This window comes from Streptopelia decaocto (genome assembly GCF_964273445.1).
Source record: "Streptopelia decaocto genome assembly, chromosome: 5".
NCBI classification, from domain to species: Eukaryota; Metazoa; Chordata; class Aves; order Columbiformes; family Columbidae; genus Streptopelia; species Streptopelia decaocto.
In genome coordinates this window covers 15,012,165-15,034,079 of record NC_138659.1, presented here as the reverse complement: position 1 = coordinate 15,034,079, position 21,915 = coordinate 15,012,165, and the positions used below count along the sequence as shown (strand labels likewise).

The 21,915-nt window shown below is 37.6% G+C and overlaps 1 protein-coding gene across 5 annotated transcripts in view; it reads right to left on the bottom strand.

Moving 5' to 3' along the window:
• Positions 1-21,915, bottom strand: part of TUT4 (terminal uridylyl transferase 4) — a 50,191-nt gene that overhangs the window by 7,517 nt on the left and 20,759 nt on the right. For 4 of the 5 annotated variants that reach the window (XM_082053917.1, XM_082053920.1, XM_082053919.1 and 1 more), the window contains exons 7-27: positions 21,733-21,784; positions 20,865-20,934; positions 19,743-19,869; positions 18,639-18,758; positions 18,033-18,254; positions 17,710-17,884; positions 14,996-15,738; positions 14,349-14,499; positions 13,676-13,762; positions 12,298-12,401; positions 11,874-11,931; positions 11,676-11,779; positions 10,912-11,001; positions 9,103-9,216; positions 7,912-7,989; positions 7,349-7,526; positions 6,944-6,991; positions 6,767-6,849; positions 4,706-4,821; positions 2,702-2,862; positions 1,620-1,717 (exon numbers count right to left, since the gene is read on the bottom strand). In XM_082053917.1, the coding sequence (XP_081910043.1) occupies positions 1,620-1,717; positions 2,702-2,862; positions 4,706-4,821; positions 6,767-6,849; positions 6,944-6,991; positions 7,349-7,526; positions 7,912-7,989; positions 9,103-9,216; positions 10,912-11,001; positions 11,676-11,779; positions 11,874-11,931; positions 12,298-12,401; positions 13,676-13,762; positions 14,349-14,499; positions 14,996-15,738; positions 17,710-17,884; positions 18,033-18,254; positions 18,639-18,758; positions 19,743-19,869; positions 20,865-20,934; positions 21,733-21,784 (2,979 nt within the window). The remainder of the gene's footprint in view (positions 1-1,619; positions 1,718-2,701; positions 2,863-4,705; positions 4,822-6,766; positions 6,850-6,943; positions 6,992-7,348; positions 7,527-7,911; positions 7,990-9,102; positions 9,217-10,911; positions 11,002-11,675; positions 11,780-11,873; positions 11,932-12,297; positions 12,402-13,675; positions 13,763-14,348; positions 14,500-14,995; positions 15,739-17,709; positions 17,885-18,032; positions 18,255-18,638; positions 18,759-19,742; positions 19,870-20,864; positions 20,935-21,732; positions 21,785-21,915) is intronic. The other variant, XM_082053918.1, reaches the window with a different exon arrangement.

Sequence of the window (21,915 nt, the reverse complement as noted above, 5' to 3'; positions counted from 1 at the left end):
TGCTGTCGAACAGCTGAAGTTAAAGGTCTCTGCAGCTTGTCACTCCCCGTGACTGCTTGACTGTCTGTTTAAATTGGCAGTCACTTTTCTTCAGCACCCAGAGGTGTGCAGGATTTCCCCATGCCAGCCTTTCAGAGCATGCCTTACAGCAGCACGCTGTGCGGCTCTGCCAGGGCAAAAGCTGAAGCCCAGAAGCTGGGACTGGTTCCTGCTGCTATTCCAACTGTTCTGTATGACTGCCTCCTATGCCCTGTTATCAAACCAGGATGAGAAGGTAAAACCTGGGATTTGAAAGACAACCACTAGTTTAACAGCTTAAATCTTATAAAAATAGAGCACATGCACTGACTGCAGCCTTCCTGCAAACACTGAACCACCACAAGCATGCACTGGTCATGCCAGCAGCAGGAGAGGAGAAATGTTATGCCCCAGCCTCTTGGTCTGCTCCCACACTCCTGCTTTCCCTTTTCTCTCCCTCTTGCTCTGCTAACATTCTCCCTTCCTATTCTTCTCAATCCCTGGCCAGCACATATTCACCAAGGAATCTTGGCCAAATGACAACCATGCAACACACACACACACAGAGTCTGTGACATCCCGATGACACCAGAATGTGCACAAGCTGCAGGTCCAGTGTGCATGATGTGCCCAACTGTGTGTGCACCCGCATGTCCAGCTTCAATTCCCAAGCAGAAATACGAGGCTGATTAGGGCTGTAACCACCCCTCCTTAAGAGCATGTTATTATAGTAAAAACTATGTCATAATGTCTCTATCATGGGAGCTTGCTTACCAGTTAGGAAATACTCTATACCCAAACTAGTAAACTGAACAAACAGCATTAGTGATCAGCAGCCCTGATTACCATGTTTGCTTACTTGCCAGCTTCATTAGCAGGCACATGTTTCTCAGACTAATAGCTTAAAATAATTTCTGCTGTATTCTGCATTCCAAAAACATTAAACACCAACATTTGTATTTGCTCGAATACTGCCTGCTATCCGCCTCCACTTCGAAGCAGGTTTAACATATATTATCTAGTCCTTTAGAGACTTGAACAAATTCTAAAAGAAAACTACCAAAAATTTCCCCATTGTTCCATTTGTGCTTCTAGAGTGCTCTGGTAGACTTGTGCCCTACGTATCACATCTGAACCGAAGTTATGATCCACCTGTGTTCCCTGCCTGTTTGTGACAGTCCCTTAAGACAGTTCTCTTAAACCACAGAGAATCACAATAGTTGAACCTAAGTCTCCAGGATGCTAATGATGAGCTATACTTTACTTCCCTTAGCAATTCCAGAACATTGCAAGAATAACCAAACACGAGACTTCAGAAGGCATCCTAGCTTAAATCTCAAAGATAGCAAAGCTGGCCTTTCAGAATGGCAAGCTATCACATATGTAATTTGACCATATAGTTTCAATACTGAAAGCCCATAAAAGCTCTCTAAGAGACACTATATTATAAATCAAAGTTTAAGTAACCAGCAGAGTGCAATGCCATCATTATAGAGTCTAGAATCTGTTAAAAAACTGTGCAAACCTGTTCCCAGCATGGGCCAGGATCACTGGTTTGCTACATCTTGCTTACTTTGATACTACAGCTAATCGGAACTTACACATTCTGATGACTGTCTAGTGCGCAAGGGTCGTTCCACTTGCTGCTGACTCACAGCCACTAGCTGTGAATTTACCAAGCTTCGGACCAACTGGGTGCCTAATCAGGGAACAAAAATGTAAATAAAAACCACAGGGTTACAGATGACAGAATAATTAACCCAGAACTGGGAGTCAGCAATACCTTAAAACTCATGTGACAAAGAGTAGGTAAATCAATTTACCCTCTGCTTTCCTTTTAGTGGAAAACTCTCCCTCTACTGGCAACAGCCAGCATTAATAGCTAGAGGCAGCTAAACCCAAAACCTAATTCCAAGTAATACAAATTTGAGCACAAGTAAAGCTCACTTTGCTAACAGGTGGGAGCGCTGCTTTATACAGGTTTCCACGCTGTTGCTGTAAGCACCAGGATTTTAAATAGCAATAGCAACAGCAGAAACTTTTGGGCAAAGAAGGAAGGAAAAAAAAAAAAAAAGAGTAAGGAATATCAGAATACAGAAAAGCAACAAGGTCCTCTCTGAAGTTCATTTACGATTGTTCTTCCTACTTTTTCAAGTACTGCAGGCACCTAAGGGCCTAATTTGAATGGATTTGCAATTAGACTTGTCTCTAATTACTAACAGTAATTTGAAAGCTAGATCTAGATTCGTAATGAATCTGTATGCTTTTAGAAGTGTTACTTTAAGACCACTGACTTTTGGTGAAAATGCATTTACTTACCTCTCATAGATGACAGAGGGTTAGCTAACATTTGACAAATATTTGGAAGAGGAAATGCAATCAATTGTTACTATGATTACTACTCCTAAATGCACCCATTGTGTGTGGAAGACAAATAATGCAATACCCTGAAGTACACTATATTTACTGCCGAGTACATTTTTCCACCCATCCAAAGACTGTACTTCAGGAGGCATTACCCCACTTGAAGAAAAGTGACACTTAGACTAAAAGCTGTATTTGCAATAACTGAAATCATTAGTTGGAGATTTTTTTTGACATAATTACCAGGTCTATATAGAAACCTACAGAGAAGGGATCTCAGAACTTTCAAATTATACTAACAACACATAAACTAACTCACCTGGCACGCTGTTATTTCTCTGTCGGGTTTGTTTGAATTCAGGACAATCTCTTCTAACGTGACCCACATCCCCACATATGAAACACCTTTTCTCCCTTGTTTCTCTGTCATCTTCTTTCACTTCTTTTTCATCATCTTTCTCATTCTCCTTCTTCTTCAACCTGAATAATAATTTTTATTACCAATATCACAAAACCACACACACACAAATCTCTGTAGAGTTGTTAAATTGGTATGTTCAAAGGGAAATGGTTACATAACCAACAGCTGTACTAGAATACAAATATCTTAGGAATCCCAGAAAAACACTTGCAAAATATGCCTTGTCAGGCATTGGAACAGGCTGCCTAGGGAACTGGTAAAGTCACCATCCCTGGAGGGGTTTAAAAGACAAGGTTCTTAGGGACATGGTTTAGTGCTAGAGTTAGGTTAGGTTATGGTTGAACTCGATGATCCTGAGGGCCTCTTACAACCAAAATGATTATATGATTCTATATGGGATGGTTAACAACCTGCTTGTATAAACTTAATGACTTCTAAGCTCCCCAGAACTGTCCCAGAAGCTATCTGGCTGTATTAGCACAGAACTATACCTGCAGTTAAGCAGACTTCACCTGTCAATTTGGGAGAAGTTCTATGCAACAATCCCACTGAGTCAGAATATACACAAAACAAGCTAGCTGTATCCTGGAGATATAATCTCCCCCTCACTGGAGATGTCATATTTCTCTATTAAAGTACTTAGCATCCTGAACCTAAACAGGATATGAAGGAAAGCACTGAGACTTTTTCAAACTCAGTACTAACACAACAAACTGCAGAACTAGTGATCATGAACCAAGACAAGAAATAAAGGTCTTTTTCCACATTGTATCTGTAGGATTGTTAAATACTAGTTTGTGAGCTCCATATACAATTTGAGAGAGATTCTCTGTGGCTGCGCTGTAAGCAGCAGTTTGTATGAAGAGCAGATCACAACTTCTTTTCCTGAGGCAGATGCAGGGAAACAGGAGACGTAATTCACTCTGCTAGTGCTTGTGAACTCATGAGTACATGAAAGGAGTGGCTGAAAGAAACAGCCTGTGACCTTGGGGTCCCAGTTCAGTTTCATGTATCCTGAACCCTGCTGACTGAACGAAGGCTGTAAATAAGGACTAGCAGGAAGAGACCAAGGATATTTTTAAGAATTATGAAGTACACAACTGGATATAGAGAGTAGATCAAAACCCCCAGATCTGTATTTTAAGAGCTTCACCAGGTTTTAGGAGGATTCAGACAACCTACACTGATTGGGCCATTAAAAATTCAAATATGTAAAAATGCGAGGACTGCAGATTCTGTCAATTCCTGCTAAGCTCTCTTTGGAGACATTGGCCTCCATGTGCTAGGGACTCCTTTTGCAGGTGTATTGGATCCAGAACTCGTAAGTGCAATTAATATACAAGATCACTAGGTGACTGCACTAGTATGTTACAGAAATGCACCTGAACTATGAACTACATTTTAACTACCTCTAGATTTTAATAAATGAACTTCTACCTGCCTTGCAGAGATATGTTATCACATTTATAGAACAATCCAAATTCAACGCTATCTTCCAAACACAATCACTACAGGAAATCCATTATAATACATTACAAATTGTGCAGTTAGGTAATATGGTCTCCATCTGAATGTTTACACTATAAAAAGATAATTTAGTGATTTAAATTTTAAAGTAAGCTGTAAATTACAGATCAGCTGTAAAATACAGATAGATCATGAAGTGTTAACATATTACACACTTTTTATTTTACTGTGTGTGTTCACATAAACACTCAAAGATTTAAAGATATGACCAGAAATAGCCTAAGAAAAGCAAACAGGATGGGAAGTTGAGGGTCAGATGCAAAGCTTTGATTTTCTCTGCAATTAAGCAGGTTCTTCATTTCCACTAAAATTCCAAGTATCCAAATCTCTTGATTTAATCTCCGAGATTGTACTTTAGCTTTGTATATTACTTACCTCCTCCTCTTTGGACAGTCTTTCATGTAGTGACCAATTTTTCCACAGACACGACAACATCTGTCATTGGGTGCCAGTTCCCCATCTGTCAGCACTTTCGAGTCAAAAAAGTATTCCTATCAAAACACATCAGACAGATACAATACTTACGAGACTGCGAAATGAAAGCAAATTGGACAGCTTTCATCTCCTATTGTCCCCTAAATTCTGCCAGTTCTTAGATTATACCTAAGTCTTTTTCTTCCCCTAGATAATGGCAGCTTTTTCAGAGATGTGGAAGAGTTTGGGCTAAAAAGTGGTATTTAGTCGTAGGGCCAGAAGCTGAATTTGCAGAACAGCGCATCCAGGCCCCAGCCTGCTGCCTGCCTTCTGCTTCCCCACAGGCTCTTCGGAAGGCAATTTTTTGCACATGATCTATTTTGGTATCTGAGTCACTGTGTGTATGCTTTCCAAAGCAGTCTCTGTCCCTTCCCAAATGACACTATTATATCCCCTCCGACAGAAGAAAGCTCAGGTGGGAAACAGATGGAGCATCTGTGCATGGCCCTGTATCCCTGCCCTGCCTGCAATGTGCTAAGGACATCTGCGGTTCTGACCTGTGCCAGCACAAAGGCCACAGTTTACAGCCTCTGAGCAACACAAACATTGTGAAAACACTTATCTTCCCTGGAAGACTGAAACAGAAGTACAAATAGAAATGTCCTAACCCCAGCTCAGGAACAAAGTCCTACTGTAGACTTAGGTAATTTACTGAACACTTTTGCTAGTTTCCTCTCTGTATCACTAAGCTGCACTACAGGGCATTGGCTTAGGAAGGAGACAGAGAACTCCTTCTTTGTCAGGTACTTTGGAGAAATAAAATGCTCTGTAATACTATTGGCATTATTCCCTTCACATAAGAGGGCTCATTTGCATCTTAAGGCTGCTTTCTCTCCTGCTTTTTATCCTTATGTAAAATATTCAATGAACATCTGAGATGAGGCTGAACAACGCAAAAGAACGCGTATAAAAACATACAGTATATGCTTTTCAGAAGCACTATAGCATTGTGCTGTACATATATGCAAGCAAAGAAAAAAATAAAACTAATTAGCAATTATATTTATTACATACACTCACATATTTGTCACTTACAATTAACTACATCCACACTGTAATTCGTTATCCGTATCACAGTAGTACTCAAAAAGTCCCAATAAAAACACCTCTTATGTTATTAGACACAGTGCAAAATAGAACACAGCTACTGCATCAAAGAACATTTATTATAAAGTACAGATAAAGTAAGCAAATGGAAAAGAGAAAATAGGAACAGATGAGGGGAAATAACAATTTTCAGAAGATATTCAAAATCCCTTAGAAACACAAACCCTCTTCAAAGCCATTGGGAGAACAGTCCTCTAAGATGTCTTAGAAACCACCTTGCTAAAGTAGATGTTAAAAATACCAATTTCGGCCGATTTATTTGCTTATACAAAGAATTAGTTCTCTATGACATATCAATGGCTGGACCCTATAGCTCAAAGGAGTAATTTCTCTAGAGTGCTGCTGCATAAACACATTCCAGACCCTGACTCACTATGCCAATTTTAAGATGAACTGATAAGACAGTTTATCATAATCCTTTTCCCTTCTTAAGCAGCAATCGTTACTTTCCCCACCCACTGGAAAACAAAGTAGAGTGTAACATCTCATAAATCTGTTTGCTTTGGCTACATGAATGGGTAGTAAAGTTCCTAAGCCTGTTTCTGGGTTTTATAGCTGTTGTTGCAGTTTTCTGCAACACTTCATGCCACACAATGAAAAGTTTTATAAAAAACAAAAACCAAAATAAGCTTACCTTCCCCAAACTGCCAAAAATACCCATCACCCATCCAACTACTCCCATGAATTTTGTATTGCAGAAGCCCAATACTAAGCCACACATTTAATGCAAATAATGTGTAACTACATATATTGTGCATACCAAATTGATAAATACATGCAAGAGATTCGCCCTGGATGCACCAATTCAGTGTATGAAGAAAAGTAAAAAATATACTAAAAACTATGAACACTTACAGCTTCTCTTCCCACAGTTGGGTAGAATGGGGTACCAAATAATTTTCTCCCGTTGATAAACGCCTTCATTATGAAATTGGTCACTATTGAAGAAAGACAGTTATTGCAAAACAACAGAAAAGGCACAACACTTCAGAAATTAGTGAACATTAATCATTAGTAGACAAAATAGCTTACTTTTCCTAGAGACTCCAGCACCGAGATTATGATTCAAGTCAAAAGGATCTGTGTGAAGAAGGGGGAAAAACAAATCAAGAGTTGGAAAAAATATGTTGCAACACAAATTTTTATTTTAACACAGAGAATTCAATTTTAAATGCAGTCACGGAGTAGATGACAGCAAAGCAATGCTGAGTGTTATAAAAAAACATGACTAACCATAATAAAGAGCAATTTACTGATATATACTAAAAGTTATGAGTGTAATCTCATTTTGTAAGCTGCAGGACTTGCAAACAATGCTTCTTTTAAGCACTGATGGTAGTTTCCTCACATAAAGATCCTGTTCAACAAGAACAGATGCTCAAGCAACAGTATTTATTGCTCCCTCCTTAATCAAACAAAAAATCAGCACATAAGTACCTTCGATGGCAATACATTTGGATGTCCACTGTTTCTCAAATGTCGTTAACAGCTTCTTCTGTCGGATGCTGATCACATATTCCTTGAAGTCAAATTCTTCAGTGTAGAATCGTAGCAACCCCAGCCAGAGTTCTCCAAGTGACTCGGTGTTCTTTCCAAGAGAAGGCAGCCGCTTCTTCTGCGTGCCATGGAAAACACAATTTATACAGGTACAGTTACTGAACTACTTCTCGTCCTCCAACTACCTCTCTAATTATGAGTTTGTCTACCATGAACAGTTTCACTTTGTTAAAGGTTAAATCACTACACTTAACAACACCTCAATCCCAGACTATTGAGAGTAAAAAGGATTTTCCCTGATTTATGTTACTTAGAAATGACTTAATACAAATCAAGAAAAAGCAGACACTCATCTCAGCAAAACAGACCTCATTTGGGAAGTTATAATAATACAGATATGGAAGTTCAACCACTCTTTTATGTATTACGCTATTAGCAATATATTACTTTCCCATAAAAACAAGCTTTAAGTTTTAGTGACTCTTCTGGAATTAGAATATTACCAATTCTTCCATGTCATCAAAAAAAAAGGCATTCCATCCATCCACCATTCTTTGTGGAATCTGTTTTCCATCAAATATCTGCCGAAATAGAGAGGGACACAGTTACGACTCTAATTCAGATTCACCATGCAAGACTTGCAGTTTTGCTGGTAAGAAGTAACACAAAAAAAAAAAAAAAAAATTAATTTTAACAATTACTTCTTATATAGGCAGAATTTCCCATTGGTAAAAAATTTCCAAGTCTTTCTGCATTATTGCTATGTTTCTTTCAGCTTACTTGGATATTTTTACTTGTTCTTTGCAACTAAGAAAACACAACTGAATTACCTCATCAAGATTCCAATATCCCTCCTGCCCACAAAATCTCTAAGGATACTTTATATGACTCCTATTACATTTTGACTTTAGCAAAGCCAAGGGGAAATTCCACTATTATTTAAATGCACGCTCAGGGCAGCAATAAAAGAACAACCCTCAACCACTACTAAACTATCAGCAAGAAAGTCTGAGTCTCAACTGCAGTGCTTAAGCCAATTTTCCTCTTGCACACAGACAACGAAAAAGTCAGAAAGGGACAATTTTCAGAAGTGCTGGGGAGTTTCAGAGTATATCCAGGAAGAGGCAGATAGCTGACTAATTATTTTGTCCCCACCCCTGCAATGAAGATACAGAAAGTGATTTTCTTAATAAAGTTTCCTGGCGCGTGTAAAACAGCACCTTTAATTTTGTAGCAAAGCATTAGTTATCTTTTTTTTTTCCCCCTCATCAAATCATAAAATTAACTTTTTCTCTTACAGATAAGATGTTGAGCAATAAATATTGCTTCTGACAATAACTGGTGTGAGCTGGACTCACATCAAGAGCATCTGGCACAGCCTCATAATGACAATTCCCTTCTCTTCATACCACCTGACAATATTTTTTCTATCCTGTTCAGCATACAAATATAATCATAAGACCAAAATCCCAAAGTAAACTTAACAGCAGAATTTAGGTCCAACAGATTCCCAGTTTTGTTCTAATTTTCTACTTAAGTTTTACCCACTAAAACCAAGAGGGAGTTAGGAGCCTGCTAATGCAGGAGGGCCCCAGATTTCATTCATCCCACTGATCCTAAAAGCCCAGACTTCTCATATTTGGCTTGAAGAACCAGGACATCTATTTTCACAGCCATCTCTTCTGAAAACCTACCTCCTGAAGAACTGGAATAACTGGTGGATTTCTCTGTTGCAGAAAGTACAAAACCATAAGAATATAGGCATACGATGACAGACTACCCCGGGATGCATCGCCAATGTCACAGCGCTGAAAAAAAAATAAACAAAATACTGAATCTATATTTTATTGTTCAAGACTAACAACTATGTCAGCGAGCAAACAGAACCCTCACCAGTAACAGAAAATACATTAATCTCATAACTAAAAGTCGTTTGATGAAGCCTGAAAAATAAATGTCCTCAGACTCAAATGCCATCTGGCAAATCCACAGCATAATTTGAGTAACACAAAACCAGAAAAGCTTCTCATAGCCAAAATACGTTGGTGTTTTCATTTGTGTTTATTTATTTATTTATTTATAATGTGCCTAATTCAAAATAAAACAACCCCTAACAAATCAAAAACCCCAAAACAGAAATACTAACAAACCTCTACTTCTGATATCTGGGTTTCAATACTTTAAAATTTAATTTTCCTAAACCCATGTTACTAGAGCTGTTTCTATGATTCCTTACTGTTTTGGTTTCCCCATTTTTTAATAATTAATTAATAGGCAAGTATTTCCACATCATACTGGCAACTTAGGCAATACCTGGCATTTTTCTGACAGACATACAGATATGTAATTAAACCGTGGTCCAGCCTGCACAACACAGTGTAAAACAAACACCAGAGAATTACCTTAGTATGTTTAAAAAACTTGCTATGCCATAACCTTTCTACAGTACCTGCTTCTAAGCTACCCTTTGCTTCAGGCATGTATTATAACAAACAACACACTTTTAACCTCCTAGGTCTGGAAAAAACAGCTTCACAAGTGACTTTCACAGCAGCAGCAGCAGTGACAGGTGTTGCTGTTTTTTCTGTCAATGCAAATTGAGGAGGAAGCATTTTGCTTAGTGTATTTGTATAGCTATGAAGTCACCTCAATACATCTATCTACATTCAGGAGTGTATGTCCCACGATTCTGAAATTTGTTTTTTACAGTAAGATTTTTAGAATATGTGCAACAGAAAAATGCAATATTCGTTATTATCAACAGAAGGCATTTTTAATCTGAACACAGAAGAGACGTGGTGATATTCTGCACTAGTGTAACCACAACAACAACAAAATCATTATTCATCTTATACTAGACAGTATAATGAACATGTCCATTCCATTCTGAAACAAAGTTATTTTATTCATTTTTATGCATTTCATTACATTAACATCTATTAGCATGATACACTCCCTATAACCTGTTTTTTATTTGCTTGTTTCACTAAACTTTCTTTGGATGTGTTTGGGAATGTGTTTAATAGTGAAGCTTGAATAAAAAGAAACTTGTTTCAATTATCAAAGGTCGTATGATGCTTCAAAAAAAAAGATGCAGTAGATCTTGGTTTTGATATTTTCATTCTTAAAGTGAAGTGTGTGTCCTAGGCATATGAAGTAGAGACATTTCATCAACTCGTACCTTCTCAAACTTTTACAGTAAGTAAAAAGTTGTTGGTGGTGGTTTTTATTTTTATTTTCTCTTGTGTGAAATTGAAAAAATTAAAGTTTTCCTTTCATCAGCTTCCTCTTAGATAAAAGTCTTTCAACAGCAGAAGAAACTAGAACTGAAGAACTGGTTTCTGACACATACAATCAGATGGAGCACAGTCAGCTTAAGAAAGTGCACTTCATATTAACAGCATTCTACTGTTTCCTTTCCAGTTGGTATTAGCAAAAGGTAAACTCAGTTGCTGTACTAGAAAACACTGTATTATATAATAAGTACCTTCTTTTTATATTACCTTTGCAAAAACTTTCATTGTATAGCCCAGATATTGCACTCTAGGATCAATAGCTGCATATGTAGCCAGCATTCTTGTGTTATGCTGTGCCTGGAGAAACGGAGGGAAAAAAAAACAAAAATCGAACAGGTGTTTCAATGTAATTTATAGCTCATACAGTAGAGTCTGCAGTTCAGGCAAAGACGACGCAAAATACAACTGGAGGGCAAAAAAAATCACAACAATACGCCACAAAAATTCATGCAACGTTTCCTGCACAAACATAACTGAGAGGTGTCATCAGGACAGCATGAAAGCAGTAACAACAATCAGAACCTTGGAAAATACCAGCAAATAAGTCCGTCTGTAGGGTGACTCAACTGGAACTAATTCCACAGACTGTATCTTCCTCACAGGTGAATGTGAGCACATTGCAGAAGAAATCATGCAATTTCATTGTGCTAGATGTAAGCTGGGATGAAATGTATTAATACTATTTACGATGACAGAAAGGCCATGGTGAATGTGGCACTAATAGGTTTTTGGGAGCATTCACAAAAATCTTTGTGTGCCATGAAGATGCTCTGTTATCAGGTTATACAGTTACTTGGGCTGGGCTCAGGGTGTGGGCCACTGAATTTAAATAATGTGGAAAAAAAGCCCAAACGCACAAAAGCACTTTAATTCTGGTTTCAAAATTATTCCATCACATGATTATTTGAGTGAATTATGATGAATTTAAAAGCTTTCTTTAAACTCAAAACCAAACAGAAACCGATGCTTACCAGTGTGTTGTATAAACTGATATCTCCTTCTAAGCCACTTCGTCTGTGTTCAAATTTTACTATAGGCACTTTGGCTGTTGTTATAGGCAAGATGTTTCTCAAACCTGGGGAAGCAACACTTTAGTACATAAAACATTTCCATTAACTACATATATAGTAAATGTAAATGCAAAACAAATAATACTTTAAAACACCTACCTGGATGCTTCTTAAGAACTTTTGCCAAACCTTCTATTATTTCTTTACAGTTTAATTTCTAGGAAAAACAAATATTACAGCTTCAGACGTTAAAATATTGACCCTGTCCCGACAAGCACATTTACTATCAAACGTTAATTTCATAGATGAAATGTCTGTGTGCAAAACGAAATAAGCAACAAGCCAACACATGAATTTACATAAACTGGCGGCTCATATTCTCTACAGCAAACTAAATGTGTGTCTATGGGGCATTAAAACTAGAACAGGCTATATATCGCTTCAGTTGTACCGAGTGCAACAAGCCGATGTGCTACCAACAAAATCCTACCTTTCCTGTTACAGAAATCTTAACTGAATTTAAAAAGCTGTAAAGAATTATGGAATTTAAACTAGTAAATGTTATCAATTTCAAAACTCTTACCTCTGCATTTTCATGGCCTTCCAGCGTCATGCAGATATCTAGATCACTGTCCCGAAATCCAAATCCATTCTTCGATGAGCCAAACAAGCAAAGTCTGGCTTTGTCTGATCAAAAGAGCAGACCAAAAAAAGATAAACTCTTTTACAGTTGAATGGTAAATGCTTACTATGGAATATCACTTAACTGAGATGTGTAGGTGCCCATAAAAAATGAGCTTTAAGAGAGAGCTTACAACGTCACTATAACCATTAAATGGCATCTCCAAATGTGGTGCAATGCTTTGTGGTATGTGACTGCACTTTCCTGTTTAAAATAAATCAAAATAATGTGCAAACCCAGTCACCAGTACACAGAGCTACTCTTAGTGCAGTCCAAGCAATATTTCTGGTTTCACTCATACTTTATCTAGGTTGCATATTTTTTCTATGACTAGGTAAATTGGGTCAATCAGTAAGTTTCTGTAACCATAACATACTGTTCAAGAAAATAAAAGTGATAAGATAAATGTATTTTATGGAACATTCTTTTCCAATTGTTTTGTTCACATTTTTGTTTGAAACATAGTATTATAGTTTGATTCTTCTAAAGGCAAGTGAAATTACGGAACTGAGGGGAAGCAACTTCTTCCTAACTGAAAATAATACATTTATCTGTTCAACTGAAATTAACGCTGTAACACACCTATTCACGGCCTTTTCCTAACCTTTAAATAGAATCAGAAACCTTAAATCTTTCAAGGTTCTGTAAGAGGGTTCGATCCTCAGCTGCTGTCGGTGGAAGTGCAAGTCACAGTTCCTTGCTCACAGGCCAGCTCTGGCAGCACAGATGGCTGGCTGCAGCAAGCAAGGCACTGGAATTCAGGAGACGTGGGCTTGGTACCTGGCTCTAGCACTGTTCTAAACCACCTCCCCCCCCCCAAAAAAAATCACTTTGCGTCTCTGTGCCTTGACTTCCATCACTGTAGTAAGGTAGTTTGGGCTATTTTATAGAAGGGATGTGAAATAACAAACTCATTAAGATTTCCAAGATACTAAAACGCTGGTGAGTAGGTAACAAAAGTGCTTGGCCCACAATCCAGGTAACACTAAACCAAACTGGCCGGGGCCTGTTCAAACTTTCTCTCCTGACTGCAGCAGTCCTGTATCTGCATTATTACTCCTGCAGCTTTTCCTCCACTCAAGGGACATTTTCATGGAACAGCACTGAGGGATGCTCAGTCTAAAAGTCTGCAAGACAGCTTTATGTACAGTGGGAAAAAAAAAGATGCCACTGCTCTAAGCAAGGAAAATGAGCAATAATGAGACAAATAACATCTTCATGCTCTGAACAACATGAATGAAGGAAGCATTATCAAGAATCACTATCTATTGTTACGTACCATTATACTCTTTTCGAATAAATCTTTCCAAACTTGCCAGGATTTGTTCTCTGTTTTGTTGTTCAGATAAAGGAGGGGATAATTCATCTAAGTAAAAACAAGTTAAAACACAGTCAGGTGTGACATTCAGCTACCTCAAAATTCTTTTTCAGCTAATTAAAAGTACTGGATAGCTTTTTTTGCTGTTGTTACATTTCCTTTCCTTGAATACGTGATTTTCTTTTTTATTATATCATTAGCGTTGTTAGGACTTTATTTCAGATGTCTGAATTTTCTTCAATTATTCAAACAGCAGGTCAGTGGGCACCTGGTGTCCAGCCGAGGTTAACCCACCGCAGCACCCAAAAAGGGATTTTTCCAAAAGAAGCCATAGAATTTGACAAGAACAAACAGTTTTGCCCAGAGCCTAATTTCTGATAACACTACTAACTTTTTACAAATCCAGTGAAAAATTCTGTATAATATTCGTTTCTCAAATCTGTTATAAGAATTTGATATCAAAACCATGGATAATATGGAAATGAAAGTATTGGTTAATCTGCAGCGCAGGGTACCTGGAAGAGCCTCTTCCCACTGAACTTACTGGAATAAGTAATTTAAGGCTACAGCTTTAAATTTTTTCCAGATTCCAGATCACAGTTTACAGTGGAGCACAAACACTTTTCCAACTTACCAAAACATCTTTTGCACACTATATCAAGTATTTCCCGAAATCTGTCTGTCATTGGTGGTAGTGGCTTTAGATCAATTTTCTTGAAATCCTCTGGGCAGTCATTTTTGGAATGTCCATCCCGTTTGCAGATGCTGCATACTATAGTTGGTGGCTTTTTGGGGGAAAAAATAGGTCCATAAATAGAATTTTACCTTTAAGATAGTTTGACAGACCTAACATTGCCATGTTAGTCATGCAGCAAAGAGCATTTAACACCTCAACAGCAACAGTGTCTACAAAGAACTAGAGAACACCTTTCAAAAGGCTGTGTTTAGGTCTCAGTGCACAAGAGCACCTGGAAATTCTACAAGAAAGCAGGAGAGGAAGGGTGGAAAAAAGAGTACAGAACAACCAGAAGACAGGACTCAGGATTTTTTGTGTGTCTGTGTGTGTGTGTGTGCGTGTGAGTCAGAAAGCTTTGCATAAGATGGGGGCTACAGACCATCTAGTCCAAATGGTATGAACATTCAGTGTTTTCCAGTCCTGAATAGAGAGCTGTCATTCATAACAGAGACTGAAACAACCATTGGGAGAATCTTGTCAGTCATCCAGCCTTAATTTTAGTGATTTAAGTTTTAGTGACCAGCACTGCTAAATACACAGCTTACCTTTCCTGAAGTCAAAATAAACTTATCAAACACATAATGCATTTCTTCTGTAGAGAGTCTGCCTTCATCTTTGAGATCGTGAGCTTCCACCATTGCGTTGCAGTTGGGCGAGGTAGCTGGTGTGCCAGTGCACTTACTCTTCTGATGAGACTCCGTTATCAAACTCTGTCTGCTTTCAGCGTCAGAAAATTCATTACTAGAATTTGTGTTGTAGGGCTGATGTTCGCTGCAGTTACAGTGGCAGCTTAGCTCACCTTCACTTACACAAACTGAAATTTCTAAATCATCCCTCTCTTTAAGTGATTTTTGCTTTAATTCACAGCATTCGTGAGAAATAAGGGATAAAGCTGCTTCTTTGTCTTCAGCATTGCTAGAGTCCAATGTTGAAAGTAGCGAAGAGTCCATGTTCTTGGAAGTACATCTTTTGGCTACAGCTTCTACCACTTCAGTACATTCAAGTTCATTCTCCGGTATGTTACATCCACTTCCTATATTTCGTTTATCTACAACTTTTTCTCCTTGTGGAAGGCAACAGTTGACTACAGGCTCTTCAGATCTTGTGGATTTCTTATTATTCATTTTCCCTTTTTCTTTTTTCTTGGTATCTGGCTTGGATTTAATCCCATCTTTACTTTGTGGACATGCAAAATATTTATATGCTGTCCTAAATCGCTCCAGGATGTACTCAAATACCATCTGGCTATTTAGACTTCGTGCAACGTTCCTCTTTAGTGCAAAAGGATCTAGGAAGAAAAAGAAAAATTTCATTAGTAATCTTAAATTTCTACATTTCACTAAGGCAGCTGAAATGCCTAAGTTATGATACGGCAGTTAAAAAGAGATTTTTATAATATAATCCAGAACTGTATTTGGATATACTTAAGAGAACGTAGGGCCCACAATGTTTTTTGGACTTCTTCCATACAAAACACAACACACGTGTGGCCGTGAATAGTTGGCTATCGTAAACCATTCTAGATAGTGTTATTTAAAAAGAAAACCACAGGTATACTGTACCATTACAGTCAATTTCTAAACTAGAAATTAAAATAAACATACAAAGGCAAAATAAACATAGGCCTGCCTGAACTTTTCTCCTCCGCTAAAGAAGGATTTGCATTTTCCTTAAGAAATTAATTTCTTCAAGAGTAACGTTAAGGTTATAAGGATTATATGAACCAATCTCACCAGGTTTCATTCTTAGTCCTTCCTAGCGATTTCTAGATCAAACATGTTTTCCAAGTAAAAAGAGCACTTGCATAGTTGCTATGAGTTTGCCTGGGAAGATAGTATCAAACTGAGATTCTGTTACTTCATCATTTTAGTTACAAACTTAACAGTAAAAAAAAAAAAATCAAACAAACAGAAGGGGCAAAAATTAAAAACAAAAAACTATAAAAACCAAACAAAAACAACACAAAGAGACCAACAATGGCAGGTATCAGAACCAGAATGTAATCTGTTTTTTGAAATTATTTCCTGTTTCTTCCTCAATAATTTGCCCTTTCATCTTACAGGTTTTAGCTTCTCACATGCTGAAGAAACACGACTCTGGTTTTAAAACTATCTCGCTAGAAGGGATTGAAGAACAGAACTGGGAGAGGAAATTAAAGCCACAGGAGTGATCTCAAGACCCACTACTCAACATGTGCCTCAGTAATTCACTCCCTGTTTTTTTCCTTTTCACTTTTCCTTCTTGCACCTTACTGACTTGTCCTTCACTATACCTTTAGTAACGCTGTCTCCGTCTTTACAATTTTCTTTGGCCTATTTACCCTTCTCCTCCTCACCTCCTGTGTGCTACTGAAAAGCCACTTCATCAACATCCCTAGCAAGTGTCCAAAATTCATTATTTATGCTTTTATAAAAATATCACCTTAAACGGTTTCTCAGCCTTCCTCAAATATTCTTAAGGCCAATTCAGAATGCCACACATTGCTCTGACTTCAGCTGTTAAGTACTGTTTACATATTTTTCTGAGTTGAGGAGCAGAAATAAAGATGTTCCAGTTATAAATAATAGACAAAATAATTTTCTTTTTCTTTTTCTCTTTTCCTCTATTCCTCTCCCCAACATATATAATCAGGGTACATCCAATTTATACAGTCTTACTCCGTGAAACAAGCACTTCCCTTAGCAGGATACTCAGGCCCTGAAGCGTGGCGTGTGACAGGCCACTCTGCTTCACAGGGCAGAAACACTGACCCCAGGGAAAATGACAACGGAGGGTGCTGGGGGGTGCATCTGTGTTACTTTGCTGGGTTTGCTCCAGTTCACTCTGATCAGAACTAACCTCTCTGCTCAGCCTGCATTAGAATCACAAGAAACAAACTGAGAGCTGGTAACACTCAAAACACATGGTGGATTCTGGAAATGCAGCGAGAAGTGCTGAAAGTTCATAATATCAGAATTATTAAAAAGGAATAAATAATAGCTTATAGGAAGAAACAGATAAGAGATAAGAACAGAACAGTAAGAAACAGTGAGACAAATTTATACCTTGAGCTTCAAGGATGAGGGTTGCAAAAAGTAGTACTAAACAGAAAAACTGTCTTTAATCAGACAAAATAGCTGACAAAATAAAAAAAAAAATAGATGTACTTCTCCATTTTTTATTTAGTTTATTGCTCAGACTTGTGACAGACCTGTAAGTATTGGGTAAATAAAGATATTAATTCAGGATAACTACAGAACTAGAAAGGGTATTATCCTACCTTCAATGGCTATTCGCCTTTTAGGCCAGTTTTTATTCTCTCTGGTTAAGAGTTCTTGTACCCGTATGCTGATGACGTATTCCTCCAAAGCAAATTCCAGTGTGTAAAACTTCAACAGTTCTAACCACAGTTGTCCCAGTGAAACTTGGTGAGGGGTTTTGAATGCTAAGAGAGACTAAAACACAAGGACAAGAATGCTCAACTGCAGTAAGAAATGAAAATTCCCATTTTTTTCCTGGTTCCATCCAATATTAATGTTTCAAGACAAAAAACATGGAAAAGAGACAGAATAGGCTTTTTAATGAAACAAAGCTATGACTTACATTGCCGTGCTTCTCCTTTGCATTACTTTGGTTGTCCACTTCCGAGCTTGTTACCTTTTTACCACCACCTTTTTGTTGTTCAACTTTAGTTTTACTTTCCGCACCAACTGAGTTTTTTGCTGCACCATTTGCCGGTGGTTTGTACTCCCACCGTACAAACTCTCCTTCTTCTATACCTTTCAGCTGGTGGTCATCTGGCCTCTTCGAATCAAAGCCTTCAATCTAAAAACAATTAAAGCAGCTCTGAAACAAGACTGAGTATTATACATACAACCAAAAGATTTCACCAAAGGTAACACTGACAATTGTGATATTTATTCCCCTCCATAATAACTGATATCAGAGAAATAAATTCTGAGAACTAAAGAAGAAAATATCTACCCTTTCTCCAAAATACAGCACGACACAATTGCACAGGCTATAGCAGCTGCCTTTTTTTAAAAGTCATCAGAATCACCAGGCATCAACTGTGTGAGGATTAACTAGCAATGTGTTTTATTTATTTATTCTTAAGTAATCAAATTTTGTACATTTTATGACTTTGCAGAACACAGACATAACTTCGACAATTTAACAAGGAGGTTACTATATTACCAAAGCACTTACCCAATTGCCCAAATAGGATGGTAAAATACATGGTTTTCTTTGTTGAAGAAAAAATATCACCATTAAGGCAAAGGAATATGAGGGAATCCCACCTTCAGCCTGACAGTCAATGTGACAGAGCTGTAAGAGAGTAAATCATTACTTTTCTGATGTAACATCAGCATTTTAATTTAAAGTCTACTGTAAGAGGATAAATATTAAAGAAATGTGATATATACTAGAATGAAACACAAAATCCTTACCTCAGAAACTGCAGTCGTTATCTCATGCCATATACAGATAAAATGCAAATTATAGTAATTCATACAATGCCTTAAGTTACACTATTTTATTAAATGTTATTCTCTTCGGTTTCATCACATTTTGTGTTTGTGGGACATGTGTGGGTTCCTATCTAGAATTTCAGTCGACTATCAGGTAGTTGTTACTGTGCAATCTCTCATGTATGGAGATGGGGATTCTACGCATCTGACTGTAAGCTCACCCTGATCTCTTCTACGGGAACTCAGAGATGTAATAAACGTATTAGACTTGGAACAGTCCTTTGTAGTTTCTATTGCTTCTAATTATATGTTGTAAACCAGGAATTTTTGTAACACCACCTTACTAAATCCTGCCAACAATATCACTCAACTGACTTCTCAATAAAGCCAAGACACTTTAAGTCAAATATGGCCTGGCAGCAGTTTCAAGACACTTTTATGCTGGCTATGAACACCATAACTTGGTTCCCGTGATCACGGCTGACGTCTGTAAGCACAGCAGGGTATGACAGACCCTTTTTTGAGCAAGTGAACTGTTTTCAATGTGACCTCAAGAGCAGAAAGTTTGCAAGACCTGATTGCTCTGTTGAGCTGTTTTTCAACGATCAATTAACTACTTTTAAGGAACTAGCACAATCGCTTGCTAATAGAATAGTGGAAGCTTTACATATATTCACAGTTTCACACAAAAACCTTCAGTTTCATTCTGGCCTGTTACGGTACAAGTGAACTAGTGGCATGAAGTTCTTTTCTACCAACATATATTATATATTACATTGTATGCAGTACTTAAAAAGAAGAAATAAATATATTTAATTATCCTCAATATTTATAAACTTACTCTAGCCCAGTAGCGGAAAGCCAAAACCAAGGGAATAAGGACGGGCTCCAGTTTACCAAGTGCAGCCAGCAGGTCAGTTGTAAGGCAAGCCACATCATTTCTAGCACTTACTTTACATGTCAAACCACTGTAATTACAAATATAAAACAGCAAAAAAAAAAAAAAGAGTTATCACCTTGTGTATATAGATGATGCTTGGGGCAGGGGGAAGGTGAGGCACCACATCCATCATAATAAAAACATATATCAGTGTCTCCCTATGTAAGAACCTGAACTTTTTAAAGAAAAGCTACAGAACTTAATCACATTTTCTTTACTATTAACTCATCAGTTGGATCTAGAACTTACAGAAATTCATTACAGCTAAAAATATAAAACAGCATTAAGAATTTGCTCTAAGTTCTGCTGTTACTTAATTGCACAATCTTACACGACTAAAATTCCATGTATTATCTTCCACATACCAAATAAATAAATAAACAAACAAACAAATAGAGCTCCCAGGCCTGCTGCATACTCAGAGTTGCTAAGTCCACAGAACAGATGCTCTAAAAACTTTTGGTGTGCTTTTCAGAATAATTATTTCTATTCTCTTAGTACTTTAAGGTATCTGCATCATCTACAAAAACAGGAAGAAATCTGTCCACCCTTGGTGCATTTACTTCCCAAAAGTGTCTGTCACATACCCCTGGCCAGTCAAAGCAATGTGGGCATCCTGCAGTAACCATGTTTCATTTTGGAGGTTGCTGCTTCTTAGGCATTTACTGCAACTGCCAGATGATGTGTCCTCACTGGTAATGCATATCTCATAAAATGTTTTTAAAGTCTTGGATTAAACTGCTGGCAGGAATTTTAAATATCAACTGAGTAACATTCTACTTTTCCCCTTTTTAACTACAAGTAGAACTGCTATTTTCAGACTCCTACAACCAACAAACAATATGAAGCACAAAAACAAATCTATCCATATTATACTTTTGGGTATGAGCAATTCCCCTTTCACATGAATGTTAGCTAAATGTTACAGTAATACTTCTTGCCAGGAGTGCAAGCAAACGGCTGCTATGAACAAGCACAGTAGAAACTGGTATCTCATTAAAAATCCTTTTCAATGACATGTACCTTTTAACATCTTTGCAAAAGACAACAGGAACTTTGGCATGGAAATCTGACTCCACATCTGAGTAGACATCTAAGCAAGGAGAAAAGAAAAGATGATGAATGAAATTCTTTTGACAGTTTTCCCAATTTTGTCTTCAAAGCTATTACAGGTACACCACACTTTTACAGAACAACTCAAATTAGGTGCTGCATAGCTAACCAGGTAAGCAGTATTTTCTTGTTTCTTTTGCTGCTCACACAGCCAGCAGGGAAAACCAAAAACCACACCACACCCTTGTCAGGAAACTGGGCTGGCATCTCTTCTAGAACCTTTTTGTCTGTACAACATTTGAAAGACACAAGGTCGAACCTCTGAAAAACTACCAGGATAGTCTGAGAACCACTTATGGAGCTGACCTGTCCAAATTTCCTCAAGGATCCAAAATGCAACGTTACTTCTGCCACTTGTTTCAGGATGTGCAATTACAGGGTTAAACAACCTCCTGACAGAACAAGGAGGCTACAAATTTCAGAAATCTTGTAATAATTTTAACTGATGTTCATATACAAGTGGAAAGTGACTTTTTGGTTTACTTCTGAGAATTTCTCCCACAAAGTTAAATACTTTTTGACCTGGCATCTAACACCACCACCATGAATTCTGGCAATCTGAACTGGACTATGTGAGTTGTCATTCTCCTGCTGCAGGTTCTCATCTCTCACTTACACAAGCACTGGTATTCACAAAAGTCACATTCATAAAAACAGCTCAGATACTTTGGCTGAAAACTAATCCATTTTTGTAAGTTTACACAAAAATTAAGCATAAAACAAGTGAGCAGCAGCTGGAATAGTAATTAAATAGAAATGAGATTAAGCTAAAACTCACCACTGTTCTTCAAGATTTCAAGCACCTGTATCAGAACATCTGGTTGACTCATCTAAAATAACAAAAGTAGAGGAGATTACAGTATTCAGACTACCCTATTTTATTTTACACTTAGTTTAAAACTACTTAGGTTGAACAACTAGTAACACTGCTCTTTCGCAAAAGTAAATATCATGTGTCAGT